Source organism: Hypomesus transpacificus, chromosome 13 (genome assembly GCF_021917145.1).
Source record: "Hypomesus transpacificus isolate Combined female chromosome 13, fHypTra1, whole genome shotgun sequence".
Classification (NCBI taxonomy): domain Eukaryota; kingdom Metazoa; phylum Chordata; class Actinopteri; order Osmeriformes; family Osmeridae; genus Hypomesus; species Hypomesus transpacificus.
The window spans coordinates 255,330-273,608 of record NC_061072.1 but is presented as its reverse complement, the minus strand read 5'-3'; the positions used below and the strand labels follow the sequence as shown (position 1 = coordinate 273,608).

General features: G+C 39.2%; 3 protein-coding genes across 3 annotated transcripts; all 3 read left to right on the top strand.

The window, feature by feature from the left end:
* Positions 1-1,963: 1,963 nt before the first annotated feature.
* LOC124475743 (sulfotransferase 2B1-like) lies at positions 1,964-4,590 on the top strand. The gene is made up of 5 exons (XM_047032550.1): positions 1,964-2,183; positions 2,534-2,660; positions 2,972-3,066; positions 3,279-3,459; positions 3,980-4,590. Exons 1-5 carry the CDS (start codon positions 1,983-1,985, stop codon positions 4,087-4,089), a joined length of 714 nt encoding a protein of 237 aa, XP_046888506.1. The 5' UTR covers positions 1,964-1,982; the 3' UTR covers positions 4,090-4,590.
* A 1,957-nt stretch (positions 4,591-6,547) lies between these two features.
* On the top strand, positions 6,548-9,168 carry LOC124475684 (sulfotransferase 2B1-like). The gene is made up of 5 exons (XM_047032470.1): positions 6,548-6,773; positions 7,124-7,250; positions 7,562-7,656; positions 7,869-8,049; positions 8,570-9,168. The coding sequence occupies exons 1-5, from the start codon at positions 6,573-6,575 to the stop codon at positions 8,677-8,679; spliced, it is 714 nt and encodes a 237-aa protein (XP_046888426.1). The 5' UTR covers positions 6,548-6,572; the 3' UTR covers positions 8,680-9,168.
* Positions 9,169-11,138: 1,970 nt separating this feature from the next.
* On the top strand, positions 11,139-13,759 carry LOC124476034 (sulfotransferase 2B1-like). Its single transcript, XM_047033002.1, has 5 exons — positions 11,139-11,364; positions 11,715-11,841; positions 12,153-12,247; positions 12,460-12,640; positions 13,161-13,759. Exons 1-5 carry the CDS (start codon positions 11,164-11,166, stop codon positions 13,268-13,270), a joined length of 714 nt encoding a protein of 237 aa, XP_046888958.1. The 5' UTR covers positions 11,139-11,163; the 3' UTR covers positions 13,271-13,759.
* The last annotated feature ends 4,520 nt before the right edge of the window (positions 13,760-18,279 follow it).

Genomic DNA, 18,279 nt, shown 5'->3' with positions numbered 1-18,279 from the left:
AAACCTGTGTCAAATGTGTCAGTCTAACACAGTTAACACTTTAATGGCCTCAATAAATAAAAGATGTACTTCATTCAAGTGGCAGTCTAACTTTAGGGGCTTTCCTCTCAGAGCGAATGAGAGGATGCTTAATTGCTTTTTTACCTGACATCTTTGAAAGACAGATGCAATGATTAATGCGTCCATGGCCATGATATAACTATAATATATGAAATGATTTAAAAAGTGACCTATAATATTGACTATGCAATACACCTTTATTTAGTAGTACACGTGTATTTACTGCTAATAAAATTATTAAGCCTATTTGGAGAGAGATGTTTATATCGTGACAATATGTCAGTCATTGTGTGAGAACGAAAATATGACTAGGCCTAGACTACTTGTTCTGAGCAGTTGTTGTCAGTGAACAGGCTGTAAAAACTATTGGCTAAGTTACAGACACTCATGAAAAACTGATGCTAATTATCTTATTTTCTAACAGTTGTCAGTTGGTTCCTGTGTTTCCTGACTCCCCGCAGCCAGGAGCCACAGGCTGGGTCCCGCTAACCAGATCCTGGCCGTTAACGGGGTCAGCCTGGTGGGCCTCGACTACCACCGGTGAAGAGGTCTTCTGTTTCCATGGAAACTATTCCATGGAAAGCAAAATAATAACGGCGATAGATACTTGGGAGTTTGGACAGATTTCTCTTTCCCACATGGTCACCTCTGTTACCTCTCCATCTCTTTGTCTGTCTTTCTTTTCATATCTGTTTCATTTCTCTCTTTGATGGGCCCTAAGATAACAGACATATTTATTGATACCATTCCAATGGGATCTGAAAGACAATTGACATGAATCAATAAGGTCAAAGAGTGTTAAAAGCACACAAAAAAATAAGAGTGGGATTGAAAAGTTCCAGTGCTTGACTTTGGCTACAGTGTATGATCAATACCAGCCTTGTTAAAGGGCTATTCATGGTTTTTATGGTTATTCAAATAACTATTAGAATGTTACAAGCCTAAAAAATATACAAATGTGTCTTCAATTTGAAATGCTGTGTGTCAACACTGACTTGAGCTAAAATGCAGGACTGATCCAAAGACAGACCACAGAACTAGGGGCGTCGTTGGACCTTTCTTACTGGGGCATGTGGCCCAATCCGCTGTGCCCCAGTAAAATCAAGAGTTTGAGTTTTATCAATTTACTTTATTAGTCAGTGCATTAATTTAGATTAATAATCTCGGAAAAAATAAACGCAGTCCCCCAAACAACGCTTGTAAAATCACGCACACAGAAGTCCAGGTGTCGGACTCTGCACGCACTTAGAATTGAGGTAGGCTAAGAAAACATTTCTAAACTAAAGAAAGTTTCTGAATGATAGGCCTACCAATCATCTTATTTGGACTAAAACATAAAAACAATATGACCATGAAGCAAGTAAAAAAAACAGGATTTGCATTCAAATGAATGCAAAAAAAAAATTGGCCTGATATCAAACTTGTGTCCCTGAACGGTTGAATAGTGGGTTAAGCAAGGGGAGTTTCTATTGATGTGTAGTGCATTGTGCGCAGCCAGCTTGGAAGAAAAAAAGGGAAACAAATAGGGGCCTGTGCCCCAGTAGAGCTTTATGTCTAGGCACGCCCCTGCACAGAACAGTGGATGGAATTCTTTACAACATCACATTGTTGACAGCTGACTATGGAAGCAAATCGTGACCAAAATTCAAATGAAAATGCATTTCCAGAAATGCATTTTCATTTTAAGAATGTGGCTGCATTATTTGACTCATAAATGAAATTAGTAATCAATCATCCTATTTGCATTTTAATTTTCTTCCTTAAGACTGCTCATTCTTTCACTTAATTAAAATAAAAACGAAAAAGACATTTGAAATTTAATTTTCAAAATATGCCCCAGCAAATAGATACCAAAATTCAATTTGAAATGTAAAATTTGAAAACAAATTTGTGCAAACACCTGTGTTCCAGGCACAACATGGATGCAGGAGATCACTCCCCTGATTCAGAGTGGAGGAGACTTGACTTCGGTTCTGACCCAGCTTAACTGGGACCGGGTTCCCTGGCTGGAGGAACACAGGGCCCAGGTTCTCAACCTGGAACAGAGGCCTTCGCCTCGCCTGTTTGCAACACACTTCCACTATGACATGATGCCCCAGTCCTTCTTCAAGGACAAGCCCAAGGTAGGGTGCAGTCTCCCATCCTAAGGCCATGGGTTGGTATAGGTATCACTAATAGCACAGGGTCATTCAATTCTTATTGGGGATCCAAGACCACCCTTGCCCCTCCCCCTCTCATTTTGAACACCAACCATGAAAGGTGATGGTGCAAATGTAATATAACTGTGGTGCATATGTGTGTTTTGAAAACTGAATGGGATCTTGCATGATTGGTAATTATGTGAGTGAGTATGACCTCATACAAGACTGTGAACCTGGTCTTTCCTATGGAGGTAATGGGCTTATTGATTTAATAGTTGATTTAATACTAAGATGAATGATTCATCAATTAGCGTGGCTTGTTCTTCGGCCAGGTGATTTACATCATGAGGAACCCCAGAGATGTGTTCACATCTTCCTACCATTATTATGGGATGGCCTCCTACCTGGTTAATCCCCAATCACAGGGCGATTTCTTACAGAAGTTTCTCAGTGGAAAAGGTACTGTGCTGGTGAACGTAGGTGTTGCATGTCTGTGTTAATGGAATGAAATGTACTTGTCCATGCATGCTGTGTTTGTTCTTCATGGATTCTCTGTCGATACAGATACCCATGCCATTATAGTTTAGTAGTTATATTTCACAATACAAAACACCATACAATATCTTAAATTGATTAATTCAATTTAAATTGTATTCATGTTGTCATCTAGGTTATTTTTCTCAAATTAATTACCATTAATCTTTACTGATACATCAAGCACGTAAATTGAAGTTTACTGTATGAGAATTCTTGTGTGGTTGTGGTTTCAGTTATGTTTGGTTCATGGTTCGACCATGTTAAGGGTTGGTTGAATGCAAAGGACCAGGACCGTGTTATGTACATCTCCTATGAGGAGATGATATGGGTGAGTGTCTTACGAGATCCCAGCAGATCCCTATGTACCACAGTATTATGGTATGCCATGAATGAAGATCAGTACAAAAAATTGATTGTTCTAAATGGTTTAGTCTTTTCCCATTGGTCCACTACAGAATAAGCAGTGATGATTGGGTCAAGGGTAGCCACAGGGAGGACAGCAGGTTGAATGACTACACCACTGTTTCTGCATCCTGGCAGGACCTGAGGGATTCTGTTGCCAGGATTGCCCTCTACATGGACAGTTCCTTAACCCCCGAGGTGGTTGAGAAGATAGCAGACCACTGCATGTTCAAGAACATGAAGCAAAACAAGATGTCCAACTACTCCCTGGTACCCAGCGAGTTCATGGACCAGACCAAATCAGAATTCCTCAGGAAAGGTACGACCCTCCTTGTATTCTTAAGGATGTTTTCTTTATCAGTATGTTTTATATTTTAAGATCGACAAGGGAGGAATTCAGAGGGACATACAGGGTGGGTTTGAACCTGGGAACCTTTGATCTGCAGGCAAATGCTTTTATTTCACTGAACTAGACTTTTGGTTATTTTGCTTTGAACTTTCTGTACTTCCCGACACATTAGCATTTTAGTCATTTAGCAGACACTTTTATCCAAACAAAGATACAAATAGTATAGAAAGTACATCAGATACTCAAGGTTCAGAAGAGCACAGTTCTACAGTATTTCTGTAGTCAAGAGCTAAGGAAGAAAAATCAACTACTAGATTGGAGAAAATCATCTGCTTCAACTGTTAGTGTTGATCTTAAATATTCTTAGCTATATAGTTTGAACAGTGAGAAACAGAATAACAACAAACAAATCCAGAAAAAACGCATGTCAACATTTGTATTCATTGATTTGCATAGTACTTTATCATTTTCTGTGTGCCTTTTTCCCCAGGAGTCGTAGGAGACTGGAAGAACCAGCTCACTGTGGCCCAAGCAGAGTTATTTGATGCTGTTTACAGAGACAAAATGAAGGATGTCATATACAAATTTGTGTGGAACTGACTTTCCTTATAGCCATTATAGTTTAATAAGTGTAATAAATAACATACAGTACATATGTTCCGAGGCAACTGTTTAGATCAACTGCCTTCATGTCCCAGTTTGAAAATGGGAGCTCAGTTACAAATTATCTTGACTATCTTCCCACCAGGTGTGTAGGTTTGTTTTCTAATGTTGGTGGGACAACTTTTATAACTGAGGATGCAGTCGTTAGATATAATCTTCTTAATAAAAAGTGTGGGCGGGGTGACAAATTGACCGTTTTCAAAAAGTGTCATTATACAAAGTTCATGTGTAATGAAACTTTAGCCCCTGCTTCTATCTGTTAGTAGTTGAAGCAGTAGTGAACAATCTGCCTCAGGTGTGTTTATTTGATCATCATGTCTTTTAGACATAGTACACATAAATGTGATATGTGATTTCAAACATGTCAATGTGATGTTTTGCTGACTCATCACTGTGAAAAGTAAAAACCTAATTAAACACAAATAATGATTGAAAAACAAACCTGTGTCAAATGTGTCAGTCTAACACAGTTAACACTTTAATGGCCTCAATAAATAAAAGATGTACTTCATTCAAGTGGCAGTCTAACTTTAGGGGCTTTCCTCTCAGAGCGAATGAGAGGATGCTTAATTGCTTTTTTACCTGACATCTTTGAAAGACAGATGCAATGATTAATGCGTCCATGGCCATGATATAACTATAATATATGAAATGATTTAAAAAGTGACCTATAATATTGACTATGCAATACACCTTTATTTAGTAGTACACGTGTATTTACTGCTAATAAAATTATTAAGCCTATTTGGAGAGAGATGTTTATATCGTGACAATATGTCAGTCATTGTGTGAGAACGAAAATATGACTAGGCCTAGACTACTTGTTCTGAGCAGTTGTTGTCAGTGAACAGGCTGTAAAAACTATTGGCTAAGTTACAGACACTCATGAAAAACTGATGCTAATTATCTTATTTTCTAACAGTTGTCAGTTGGTTCCTGTGTTTCCTGACTCCCCGCAGCCAGGAGCCACAGGCTGGGTCCCGCTAACCAGATCCTGGCCGTTAACGGGGTCAGCCTGGTGGGCCTCGACTACCACCGGTGAAGAGGTCTTCTGTTTCCATGGAAACTATTCCATGGAAAGCAAAATAATAACGGCGATAGATACTTGGGAGTTTGGACAGATTTCTCTTTCCCACATGGTCACCTCTGTTACCTCTCCATCTCTTTGTCTGTCTTTCTTTTCATATCTGTTTCATTTCTCTCTTTGATGGGCCCTAAGATAACAGACATATTTATTGATACCATTCCAATGGGATCTGAAAGACAATTGACATGAATCAATAAGGTCAAAGAGTGTTAAAAGCACACAAAAAAATAAGAGTGGGATTGAAAAGTTCCAGTGCTTGACTTTGGCTACAGTGTATGATCAATACCAGCCTTGTTAAAGGGCTATTCATGGTTTTTATGGTTATTCAAATAACTATTAGAATGTTACAAGCCTAAAAAATATACAAATGTGTCTTCAATTTGAAATGCTGTGTGTCAACACTGACTTGAGCTAAAATGCAGGACTGATCCAAAGACAGACCACAGAACTAGGGGCGTCGTTGGACCTTTCTTACTGGGGCATGTGGCCCAATCCGCTGTGCCCCAGTAAAATCAAGAGTTTGAGTTTTATCAATTTACTTTATTAGTCAGTGCATTAATTTAGATTAATAATCTCGGAAAAAATAAACGCAGTCCCCCAAACAACGCTTGTAAAATCACGCACACAGAAGTCCAGGTGTCGGACTCTGCACGCACTTAGAATTGAGGTAGGCTAAGAAAACATTTCTAAACTAAAGAAAGTTTCTGAATGATAGGCCTACCAATCATCTTATTTGGACTAAAACATAAAAACAATATGACCATGAAGCAAGTAAAAAAAACAGGATTTGCATTCAAATGAATGCAAAAAAAAAATTGGCCTGATATCAAACTTGTGTCCCTGAACGGTTGAATAGTGGGTTAAGCAAGGGGAGTTTCTATTGATGTGTAGTGCATTGTGCGCAGCCAGCTTGGAAGAAAAAAAGGGAAACAAATAGGGGCCTGTGCCCCAGTAGAGCTTTATGTCTAGGCACGCCCCTGCACAGAACAGTGGATGGAATTCTTTACAACATCACATTGTTGACAGCTGACTATGGAAGCAAATCGTGACCAAAATTCAAATGAAAATGCATTTCCAGAAATGCATTTTCATTTTAAGAATGTGGCTGCATTATTTGACTCATAAATGAAATTAGTAATCAATCATCCTATTTGCATTTTAATTTTCTTCCTTAAGACTGCTCATTCTTTCACTTAATTAAAATAAAAACGAAAAAGACATTTGAAATTTAATTTTCAAAATATGCCCCAGCAAATAGATACCAAAATTCAATTTGAAATGTAAAATTTGAAAACAAATTTGTGCAAACACCTGTGTTCCAGGCACAACATGGATGCAGGAGATCACTCCCCTGATTCAGAGTGGAGGAGACTTGACTTCGGTTCTGACCCAGCTTAACTGGGACCGGGTTCCCTGGCTGGAGGAACACAGGGCCCAGGTTCTCAACCTGGAACAGAGGCCTTCGCCTCGCCTGTTTGCAACACACTTCCACTATGACATGATGCCCCAGTCCTTCTTCAAGGACAAGCCCAAGGTAGGGTGCAGTCTCCCATCCTAAGGCCATGGGTTGGTATAGGTATCACTAATAGCACAGGGTCATTCAATTCTTATTGGGGATCCAAGACCACCCTTGCCCCTCCCCCTCTCATTTTGAACACCAACCATGAAAGGTGATGGTGCAAATGTAATATAACTGTGGTGCATATGTGTGTTTTGAAAACTGAATGGGATCTTGCATGATTGGTAATTATGTGAGTGAGTATGACCTCATACAAGACTGTGAACCTGGTCTTTCCTATGGAGGTAATGGGCTTATTGATTTAATAGTTGATTTAATACTAAGATGAATGATTCATCAATTAGCGTGGCTTGTTCTTCGGCCAGGTGATTTACATCATGAGGAACCCCAGAGATGTGTTCACATCTTCCTACCATTATTATGGGATGGCCTCCTACCTGGTTAATCCCCAATCACAGGGCGATTTCTTACAGAAGTTTCTCAGTGGAAAAGGTACTGTGCTGGTGAACGTAGGTGTTGCATGTCTGTGTTAATGGAATGAAATGTACTTGTCCATGCATGCTGTGTTTGTTCTTCATGGATTCTCTGTCGATACAGATACCCATGCCATTATAGTTTAGTAGTTATATTTCACAATACAAAACACCATACAATATCTTAAATTGATTAATTCAATTTAAATTGTATTCATGTTGTCATCTAGGTTATTTTTCTCAAATTAATTACCATTAATCTTTACTGATACATCAAGCACGTAAATTGAAGTTTACTGTATGAGAATTCTTGTGTGGTTGTGGTTTCAGTTATGTTTGGTTCATGGTTCGACCATGTTAAGGGTTGGTTGAATGCAAAGGACCAGGACCGTGTTATGTACATCTCCTATGAGGAGATGATATGGGTGAGTGTCTTACGAGATCCCAGCAGATCCCTATGTACCACAGTATTATGGTATGCCATGAATGAAGATCAGTACAAAAAATTGATTGTTCTAAATGGTTTAGTCTTTTCCCATTGGTCCACTACAGAATAAGCAGTGATGATTGGGTCAAGGGTAGCCACAGGGAGGACAGCAGGTTGAATGACTACACCACTGTTTCTGCATCCTGGCAGGACCTGAGGGATTCTGTTGCCAGGATTGCCCTCTACATGGACAGTTCCTTAACCCCCGAGGTGGTTGAGAAGATAGCAGACCACTGCATGTTCAAGAACATGAAGCAAAACAAGATGTCCAACTACTCCCTGGTACCCAGCGAGTTCATGGACCAGACCAAATCAGAATTCCTCAGGAAAGGTACGACCCTCCTTGTATTCTTAAGGATGTTTTCTTTATCAGTATGTTTTATATTTTAAGATCGACAAGGGAGGAATTCAGAGGGACATACAGGGTGGGTTTGAACCTGGGAACCTTTGATCTGCAGGCAAATGCTTTTATTTCACTGAACTAGACTTTTGGTTATTTTGCTTTGAACTTTCTGTACTTCCCGACACATTAGCATTTTAGTCATTTAGCAGACACTTTTATCCAAACAAAGATACAAATAGTATAGAAAGTACATCAGATACTCAAGGTTCAGAAGAGCACAGTTCTACAGTATTTCTGTAGTCAAGAGCTAAGGAAGAAAAATCAACTACTAGATTGGAGAAAATCATCTGCTTCAACTGTTAGTGTTGATCTTAAATATTCTTAGCTATATAGTTTGAACAGTGAGAAACAGAATAACAACAAACAAATCCAGAAAAAACGCATGTCAACATTTGTATTCATTGATTTGCATAGTACTTTATCATTTTCTGTGTGCCTTTTTCCCCAGGAGTCGTAGGAGACTGGAAGAACCAGCTCACTGTGGCCCAAGCAGAGTTATTTGATGCTGTTTACAGAGACAAAATGAAGGATGTCATATACAAATTTGTGTGGAACTGACTTTCCTTATAGCCATTATAGTTTAATAAGTGTAATAAATAACATACAGTACATATGTTCCGAGGCAACTGTTTAGATCAACTGCCTTCATGTCCCAGTTTGAAAATGGGAGCTCAGTTACAAATTATCTTGACTATCTTCCCACCAGGTGTGTAGGTTTGTTTTCTAATGTTGGTGGGACAACTTTTATAACTGAGGATGCAGTCGTTAGATATAATCTTCTTAATAAAAAGTGAGGGCGGGGTGACAAATTGACCGTTTTCAAAAAGTGTCATTATACAAAGTTCATGTGTAATGAAACTTTAGCCCCTGCTTCTATCTGTTAGTAGTTGAAGCAGTAGTGAACAATCTGCCTCAGGTGTGTTTATTTGATCATCATGTCTTTTAGACATAGTACACATAAATGTGATATGTGATTTCAAACATGTCAATGTGATGTTTTGCTGACTCATCACTGTGAAAAGTAAAAACCTAATTAAACACAAATAATGATTGAAAAACAAACCTGTGTCAAATGTGTCAATCTAACACAGTTAACACTTTAATGGCCTCAATAAATAAAAGATGTACTTCATTCAAGTGGCAGTCTAACTTTAGGGGCTTTCCTCTCAGAGCGAATGAGAGGATGCTTAATTGCTTTTTTACCTGACATCTTTGAAAGACAGATGCAATGATTAATGCGTCCATGGCCATGATATAACTATAATATATGAAATGATTTAAAAAGTGACCTATAATATTGACTATGCAATACACCTTTATTTAGTAGTACACGTGTATTTACTGCTAATAAAATTATTAAGCCTATTTGGAGAGAGATGTTTATATCGTGACAATATGTCAGTCATTGTGTGAGAACGAAAATATGACTAGGCCTAGACTACTTGTTCTGAGCAGTTGTTGTCAGTGAACAGGCTGTAAAAACTATTGGCTAAGTTACAGACACTCATGAAAAACTGATGCTAATTATCTTATTTTCTAACAGTTGTCAGTTGGTTCCTGTGTTTCCTGACTCCCCGCAGCCAGGAGCCACAGGCTGGGTCCCGCTAACCAGATCCTGGCCGTTAACGGGGTCAGCCTGGTGGGCCTCGACTACCACCGGTGAAGAGGTCTTCTGTTTCCATGGAAACTATTCCATGGAAAGCAAAATAATAACGGCGATAGATACTTGGGAGTTTGGACAGATTTCTCTTTCCCACATGGTCACCTCTGTTACCTCTCCATCTCTTTGTCTGTCTTTCTTTTCATATCTGTTTCATTTCTCTCTTTGATGGGCCCTAAGATAACAGACATATTTATTGATACCATTCCAATGGGATCTGAAAGACAATTGACATGAATCAATAAGGTCAAAGAGTGTTAAAAGCACACAAAAAAATAAGAGTGGGATTGAAAAGTTCCAGTGCTTGACTTTGGCTACAGTGTATGATCAATACCAGCCTTGTTAAAGGGCTATTCATGGTTTTTATGGTTATTCAAATAACTATTAGAATGTTACAAGCCTAAAAAATATACAAATGTGTCTTCAATTTGAAATGCTGTGTGTCAACACTGACTTGAGCTAAAATGCAGGACTGATCCAAAGACAGACCACAGAACTAGGGGCGTCGTTGGACCTTTCTTACTGGGGCATGTGGCCCAATCCGCTGTGCCCCAGTAAAATCAAGAGTTTGAGTTTTATCAATTTACTTTATTAGTCAGTGCATTAATTTAGATTAATAATCTCGGAAAAAATAAACGCAGTCCCCCAAACAACGCTTGTAAAATCACGCACACAGAAGTCCAGGTGTCGGACTCTGCACGCACTTAGAATTGAGGTAGGCTAAGAAAACATTTCTAAACTAAAGAAAGTTTCTGAATGATAGGCCTACCAATCATCTTATTTGGACTAAAACATAAAAACAATATGACCATGAAGCAAGTAAAAAAAACAGGATTTGCATTCAAATGAATGCAAAAAAAAAAATTGGCCTGATATCAAACTTGTGTCCCTGAACGGTTGAATAGTGGGTTAAGCAAGGGGAGTTTCTATTGATGTGTAGTGCATTGTGCGCAGCCAGCTTGGAAGAAAAAAAGGGAAACAAATAGGGGCCTGTGCCCCAGTAGAGCTTTATGTCTAGGCACGCCCCTGCACAGAAAAGTGGATGGAATTCTTTACAACATCACATTGTTGACAGCTGACTATGGAAGCAAATCGTGACCAAAATTCAAATGAAAATGCATTTCCAGAAATGCATTTTCATTTTAAGAATGTGGCTGCATTATTTGACTCATAAATGAAATTAGTAATCAATCATCCTATTTGCATTTTAATTTTCTTCCTTAAGACTGCTCATTCTTTCACTTAATTAAAATAAAAACGAAAAAGACATTTGAAATTTAATTTTCAAAATATGCCCCAGCAAATAGATACCAAAATTCAATTTGAAATGTAAAATTTGAAAACAAATTTGTGCAAACACCTGTGTTCCAGGCACAACATGGATGCAGGAGATCACTCCCCTGATTCAGAGTGGAGGAGACTTGACTTCGGTTCTGACCCAGCTTAACTGGGACCGGGTTCCCTGGCTGGAGGAACACAGGGCCCAGGTTCTCAACCTGGAACAGAGGCCTTCGCCTCGCCTGTTTGCAACACACTTCCACTATGACATGATGCCCCAGTCCTTCTTCAAGGACAAGCCCAAGGTAGGGTGCAGTCTCCCATCCTAAGGCCATGGGTTGGTATAGGTATCACTAATAGCACAGGGTCATTCAATTCTTATTGGGGATCCAAGACCACCCTTGCCCCTCCCCCTCTCATTTTGAACACCAACCATGAAAGGTGATGGTGCAAATGTAATATAACTGTGGTGCATATGTGTGTTTTGAAAACTGAATGGGATCTTGCATGATTGGTAATTATGTGAGTGAGTATGACCTCATACAAGACTGTGAACCTGGTCTTTCCTATGGAGGTAATGGGCTTATTGATTTAATAGTTGATTTAATACTAAGATGAATGATTCATCAATTAGCGTGGCTTGTTCTTCGGCCAGGTGATTTACATCATGAGGAACCCCAGAGATGTGTTCACATCTTCCTACCATTATTATGGGATGGCCTCCTACCTGGTTAATCCCCAATCACAGGGCGATTTCTTACAGAAGTTTCTCAGTGGAAAAGGTACTGTGCTGGTGAACGTAGGTGTTGCATGTCTGTGTTAATGGAATGAAATGTACTTGTCCATGCATGCTGTGTTTGTTCTTCATGGATTCTCTGTCGATACAGATACCCATGCCATTATAGTTTAGTAGTTATATTTCACAATACAAAACACCATACAATATCTTAAATTGATTAATTCAATTTAAATTGTATTCATGTTGTCATCTAGGTTATTTTTCTCAAATTAATTACCATTAATCTTTACTGATACATCAAGCACGTAAATTGAAGTTTACTGTATGAGAATTCTTGTGTGGTTGTGGTTTCAGTTATGTTTGGTTCATGGTTCGACCATGTTAAGGGTTGGTTGAATGCAAAGGACCAGGACCGTGTTATGTACATCTCCTATGAGGAGATGATATGGGTGAGTGTCTTACGAGATCCCAGCAGATCCCTATGTACCACAGTATTATGGTATGCCATGAATGAAGATCAGTACAAAAAATTGATTGTTCTAAATGGTTTAGTCTTTTCCCATTGGTCCACTACAGAATAAGCAGTGATGATTGGGTCAAGGGTAGCCACAGGGAGGACAGCAGGTTGAATGACTACACCACTGTTTCTGCATCCTGGCAGGACCTGAGGGATTCTGTTGCCAGGATTGCCCTCTACATGGACAGTTCCTTAACCCCCGAGGTGGTTGAGAAGATAGCAGACCACTGCATGTTCAAGAACATGAAGCAAAACAAGATGTCCAACTACTCCCTGGTACCCAGCGAGTTCATGGACCAGACCAAATCAGAATTCCTCAGGAAAGGTACGACCCTCCTTGTATTCTTAAGGATGTTTTCTTTATCAGTATGTTTTATATTTTAAGATCGACAAGGGAGGAATTCAGAGGGACATACAGGGTGGGTTTGAACCTGGGAACCTTTGATCTGCAGGCAAATGCTTTTATTTCACTGAACTAGACTTTTGGTTATTTTGCTTTGAACTTTCTGTACTTCCCGACACATTAGCATTTTAGTCATTTAGCAGACACTTTTATCCAAACAAAGATACAAATAGTATAGAAAGTACATCAGATACTCAAGGTTCAGAAGAGCACAGTTCTACAGTATTTCTGTAGTCAAGAGCTAAGGAAGAAAAATCAACTACTAGATTGGAGAAAATCATCTGCTTCAACTGTTAGTGTTGATCTTAAATATTCTTAGCTATATAGTTTGAACAGTGAGAAACAGAATAACAACAAACAAATCCAGAAAAAACGCATGTCAACATTTGTATTCATTGATTTGCATAGTACTTTATCATTTTCTGTGTGCCTTTTTCCCCAGGAGTCGTAGGAGACTGGAAGAACCAGCTCACTGTGGCCCAAGCAGAGTTATTTGATGCTGTTTACAGAGACAAAATGAAGGATGTCATATACAAATTTGTGTGGAACTGACTTTCCTTATAGCCATTATAGTTTAATAAGTGTAATAAATAACATACAGTACATATGTTCCGAGGCAACTGTTTAGATCAACTGCCTTCATGTCCCAGTTTGAAAATGGGAGCTCAGTTACAAATTATCTTGACTATCTTCCCACCAGGTGTGTAGGTTTGTTTTCTAATGTTGGTGGGACAACTTTTATAACTGAGGATGCAGTCGTTAGATATAATCTTCTTAATAAAAAGTGAGGGCGGGGTGACAAATTGACCGTTTTCAAAAAGTGTCATTATACAAAGTTCATGTGTAATGAAACTTTAGCCCCTGCTTCTATCTGTTAGTAGTTGAAGCAGTAGTGAACAATCTGCCTCAGGTGTGTTTATTTGATCATCATGTCTTTTAGACATAGTACACATAAATGTGATATGTGATTTCAAACATGTCAATGTGATGTTTTGCTGACTCATCACTGTGAAAAGTAAAAACCTAATTAAACACAAATAATGATTGAAAAACAAACCTGTGTCAAATGTGTCAGTCTAACACAGTTAACACTTTAATGGCCTCAATAAATAAAAGATGTACTTCATTCAAGTGGCAGTCTAACTTTAGGGGCTTTCCTCTCAGAGCGAATGAGAGGATGCTTAATTGCTTTTTTACCTGACATCTTTGAAAGACAGATGCAATGATTAATGCATCCATGGCCATGATATAACTATAATATATGAAATGATTTAAAAAGTGACCTATAATATTGACTATGCAATACACCTTTATTTAGTAGTACACGTGTATTTACTGCTAATAAAATTATTAAGCCTATTTGGAGAGAGATGTTTATATCGTGACAATATGTCAGTCATTGTGTGAGAACGAAAATATGACTAGGCCTAGACTACTTGTTCTGAGCAGTTGTTGTCAGTGAACAGGCTGTAAAAACTATTGGCTAAGTTACAGACACTCATGAAAAACTGATGCTAATTATCTTATTTTCTAACAGTTGTCAGTTGGTTCCTGTGTTTCCTGACTCCCCGCAGCCAGGAGCCACAGGCTGGGTCCCGCTAACCAGATCCTGGCCGTTAACGGGGTCAGCCTGGTGGGCCTCGACTACCACCGGTGAAGAGGTCTTCTGTTTCCATGGAAACTATTCCATGGAAAGCAAAATAATAACGGCGATAGATACTTGGGAGTTTGGACAGATTTCTCTTTCCCACATGGTCACCTCTGTTACCTCTCCATCTCTTTGTCTGTCTTTCTTTTCATATCTGTTTCATTTCTCTCTTTGATGGGCCCTAAGATAACAGACATATTTATTGATACCATTCCAATGGGATCTGAAAGACAATTGACATGAATCAATAAGGTCAAAGAGTGTTAAAAGCACAAAAAAAAATAAGAGTGGGATTGAAAAGTTCCAGTGCTTGACTTTGGCTACAGTGTATGATCAATACCAGCCTTGTTAAAGGGCTATTCATGGTTTTTATGGTTATTCAAATAACTATTAGAATGTTACAAGCCTAAAAAATATACAAATGTGTCTTCAATTTGAAATGCTGTGTGTCAACACTGACTTGAGCTAAAATGCAGGACTGATCCAAAGACAGACCACAGAACTAGGGGCGTCGTTGGACCTTTCTTACTGGGGCATGTGGCCCAATCCGCTGTGCCCCAGTAAAATCAAGAGTTTGAGTTTTATCAATTTACTTTATTAGTCAGTGCATTAATTTAGATTAATAATCTCGGAAAAAATAAACGCAGTCCCCCAAACAACGCTTGTAAAATCACGCACACAGAAGTCCAGGTGTCGGACTCTGCACGCACTTAGAATTGAGGTAGGCTAAGAAAACATTTCTAAACTAAAGAAAGTTTCTGAATGATAGGCCTACCAATCATCTTATTTGGACTAAAACATAAAAACAATATGACCATGAAGCAAGTAAAAAAAACAGGATTTGCATTCAAATGAATGCAAAAAAAAAATTGGCCTGATATCAAACTTGTGTCCCTGAACGGTTGAATAGTGGGTTAAGCAAGGGGAGTTTCTATTGATGTGTAGTGCATTGTGCGCAGCCAGCTTGGAAGAAAAAAAGGGAAACAAATAGGGGCCTGTGCCCCAGTAGAGCTTTATGTCTAGGCACGCCCCTGCACAGAACAGTGGATGGAATTCTTTACAACATCACATTGTTGACAGCTGACTATGGAAGCAAATCGTGACCAAAATTCAAATGAAAATGCATTTCCAGAAATGCATTTTCATTTTAAGAATGTGGCTGCATTATTTGACTCATAAATGAAATTAGTAATCAATCATCCTATTTGCATTTTAATTTTCTTCCTTAAGACTGCTCATTCTTTCACTTAATTAAAATAAAAACGAAAAAGACATTTGAAATTTAATTTTCAAAATATGCCCCAGCAAATAGATACCAAAATTCAATTTGAAATGTAAAATTTGAAAATGAAAATGCATTTCCAGGAATGCATTTTCATTTTAAGAATGTGGCTGCAAAATCGTGACCACAATTCAAATGAAAATGTATTTCCAGAAATGCATTTTCATTTTCAAGAACGTGGCTGCAAAATCGTGACCACAATTCAAATTCAAATGCATTACCAGAAATGCATTTTCATTTTCAGAACGTGGCTGCAAAATCGTGACCACAATTCAAATTCAAATGCATTTCCAGAAATGCATTTTCATTTTAAGAATGTGGCTGCATTATTTGACTCATAAATAAAATTAGTAATCAATCATCCTATTTGCATTTTTCATAATCAAAAAAAAAAACAGAGCGGACATTGCATTTTCATTTTCATGTTCTGCCCGCAAAGAACTTAGCCTGACGTTGTCATACTCATAATTCTAGTCAGAATATGAGTCTGAGAACTCTCCATTGGGCTTTGACTACAGGGCGTGTTTCAAACGAGCCTGGAAAACAAATGCCTCTTCGCTCAATTGGATAGATCTACAACCAGAGCAACAGAGTATGTGACGTATGTTAAGCACCGCATAGTTGTTGTCAACTAGTGATGGGAAGTTCGGTTCTTTTTACTGATTCGGTTCTTTGAATCTCGTTCAGTAAAATGAACGAATCTTTTTTCGAGTCATTTGTTCATTTCAGGGGGGGGGGGGGGGGGGGGGGGGGGGCTATACGTCCACTGCAAAGGACGTATAGCCCCTATACGTCCACTGTAGGTTAGTGCATGACATGTGCACCAGCAAATACTATTTCAAAATAAATTCCTGCATTAAAATAATGTATCATGAGTTTGTATGATTTGGTCATGTATTATCACACTAGCATTTAATTATCACGTCAAACAATTACACTGCACTAAACTGTAAGTGTAAATGTAAAGTGAAAATAACAAAACCAGTCAGTATGATGACTTGAGCGAATATCATTCATTCACGTCTTACTAAAACAGCGGCCACGCGAAAGGGATTAAGGAAACTGTTTCCTCTACTAAAAAATACAATGCGGGTCACGTGAAAAAGGATCCAAAGACTCGTAGAAAGACCGAGTCGGGGAAGGAACTAATCATTCGTTTCCTCTAGCTACAGAGCCTATGCAGGTCACGTGAAAAATGATCCAAAGACTCGTAGAAAGACCGAGTCGGGAAAGGAACGAATCGTTCGTTTCCTCTTGCTACAGAGCCTATGCAGGTCACGTGAAAAATGATCCAAAGACTCGTAGAAAGACCGAGTCGGGAAATGAACGAATCACTCGTTGAGAGGACTCGTTACTCCCGAGTCCTTATAAGGATTCGTTCAAAATTAACGAATCGTTCACGAACGGCACATCACTATTGTCAACAGAACTAAACTACAAGCAGACTTGAAGTATGCTTGAAGAATGAATACAAACGATTTTTGCCGGTGTTGTAAAATTAAATTTAAGGGTAGGGGGAGTAGCCTACTTGTTCACACAGTCAACCTTTTTGAGCGAAACAATAAAGGGCAATGCATATACGAACAAGTTCTCCGTTTAGGATTACAACTCCACAAAAGAAAAGGAGAAACCACAATGGCCACTGGGTTTTCATTGTGTCCCATCTTCTTCGCGATCATCGGGGCCAGCTGATAAATTAAACTTTTACCGAATCCCGTAGGAAGGACGGCAAAAACATGTTTTCCATCGACAAATGCCTTGATTGCGTCTCTCTGTTCCTCTTTCAAAATTAATGCGCTGTCGATGTCTTCTAAAACAGACTCGATGGCAGAATCATAACATCCCAGATCTCCAGCAGTAGCCATGTTTATTCAAAACGAATTCAACTTAAGCGCTCTTTTGTGACGTGTGTGATTACGTTACTGTATTAAGTATAAAGCCCGCACTGGCAATTTCATTGGTTCGCCCAGATTCTGGTTTTCTGTAGTTGGTCCCCAATACAAGACCCTCCAGACCCAACTTCCCGACCAAATTTTTTTGGGGGCGGGGAGAAGTTGGGCTGGCAGCCAGGCTACAAAGAACTGCCCATAATTCGAAAACGAAAATGCATTCTGAGCGGCGCAGTAGAGTGACGTCAGTAGCCGCTCTTCTTCAGCTCCCTGCTGACCGAGCTACCCATCTTGTTCGGAAGGGGGCGGTGTGCACATACGCATTGCATTACATGGCAAATGTGCCGGGAAATTGATTGAATTGCCGGGTCTTTAGAGGACGCATCACAGATCATGGCGCTCCTTCAAATTGTGCAGACACTGATAGAATTAGCTGAGCTGGTAGAAACTAATAATATATCTGAGTCTGATGCCCGTGACCGAGTAGAACAAGTCACAGAGAGCTTAGCTGCATACTCTGCCGTCACAGACGTACACATTAATGAGGTTAACATAGTAAACCTCTCTTCAGTCCTGGAACGGCTGGATGCTGTGGAGCATCAAATGGGACGGGGACGACCAACCATCCACATCCCGTTCGAGTCCATCGAAAACTATTTATTAAATGGTTTAAAAATAAAGGACATAGCGGAGCTGTTGTCGGCCACCAGACCATCCGTCGGAGGATGCAAAGCAACGGATT

Bases quoted from the DNA above. Each gene is read 5' to 3' on its own strand.
- LOC124475743 (XM_047032550.1), top strand. From the start codon at position 1,983: ATGCAGGAGATCACTCCCCTGATTCAGAGTGGAGGAGACTTGACTTCG. The intron at 2,184-2,533 runs GTAGGGTGCAGT...TTCTTCGGCCAG, and splicing joins TCTTCAAGGACAAGCCCAAG to GTGATTTACATCATGAGGAA. The intron at 2,661-2,971 runs GTACTGTGCTGG...TTGTGGTTTCAG, and splicing joins GAAGTTTCTCAGTGGAAAAG to TTATGTTTGGTTCATGGTTC.
- LOC124475684 (XM_047032470.1), top strand. From the start codon at position 6,573: ATGCAGGAGATCACTCCCCTGATTCAGAGTGGAGGAGACTTGACTTCG. The intron at 6,774-7,123 runs GTAGGGTGCAGT...TTCTTCGGCCAG, and splicing joins TCTTCAAGGACAAGCCCAAG to GTGATTTACATCATGAGGAA. The intron at 7,657-7,868 runs GTGAGTGTCTTA...GCATCCTGGCAG, and splicing joins CCTATGAGGAGATGATATGG to GACCTGAGGGATTCTGTTGC.
- LOC124476034 (XM_047033002.1), top strand. From the start codon at position 11,164: ATGCAGGAGATCACTCCCCTGATTCAGAGTGGAGGAGACTTGACTTCG. The intron at 11,842-12,152 runs GTACTGTGCTGG...TTGTGGTTTCAG, and splicing joins GAAGTTTCTCAGTGGAAAAG to TTATGTTTGGTTCATGGTTC. The intron at 12,641-13,160 runs GTACGACCCTCC...CTTTTTCCCCAG, and splicing joins ATCAGAATTCCTCAGGAAAG to GAGTCGTAGGAGACTGGAAG.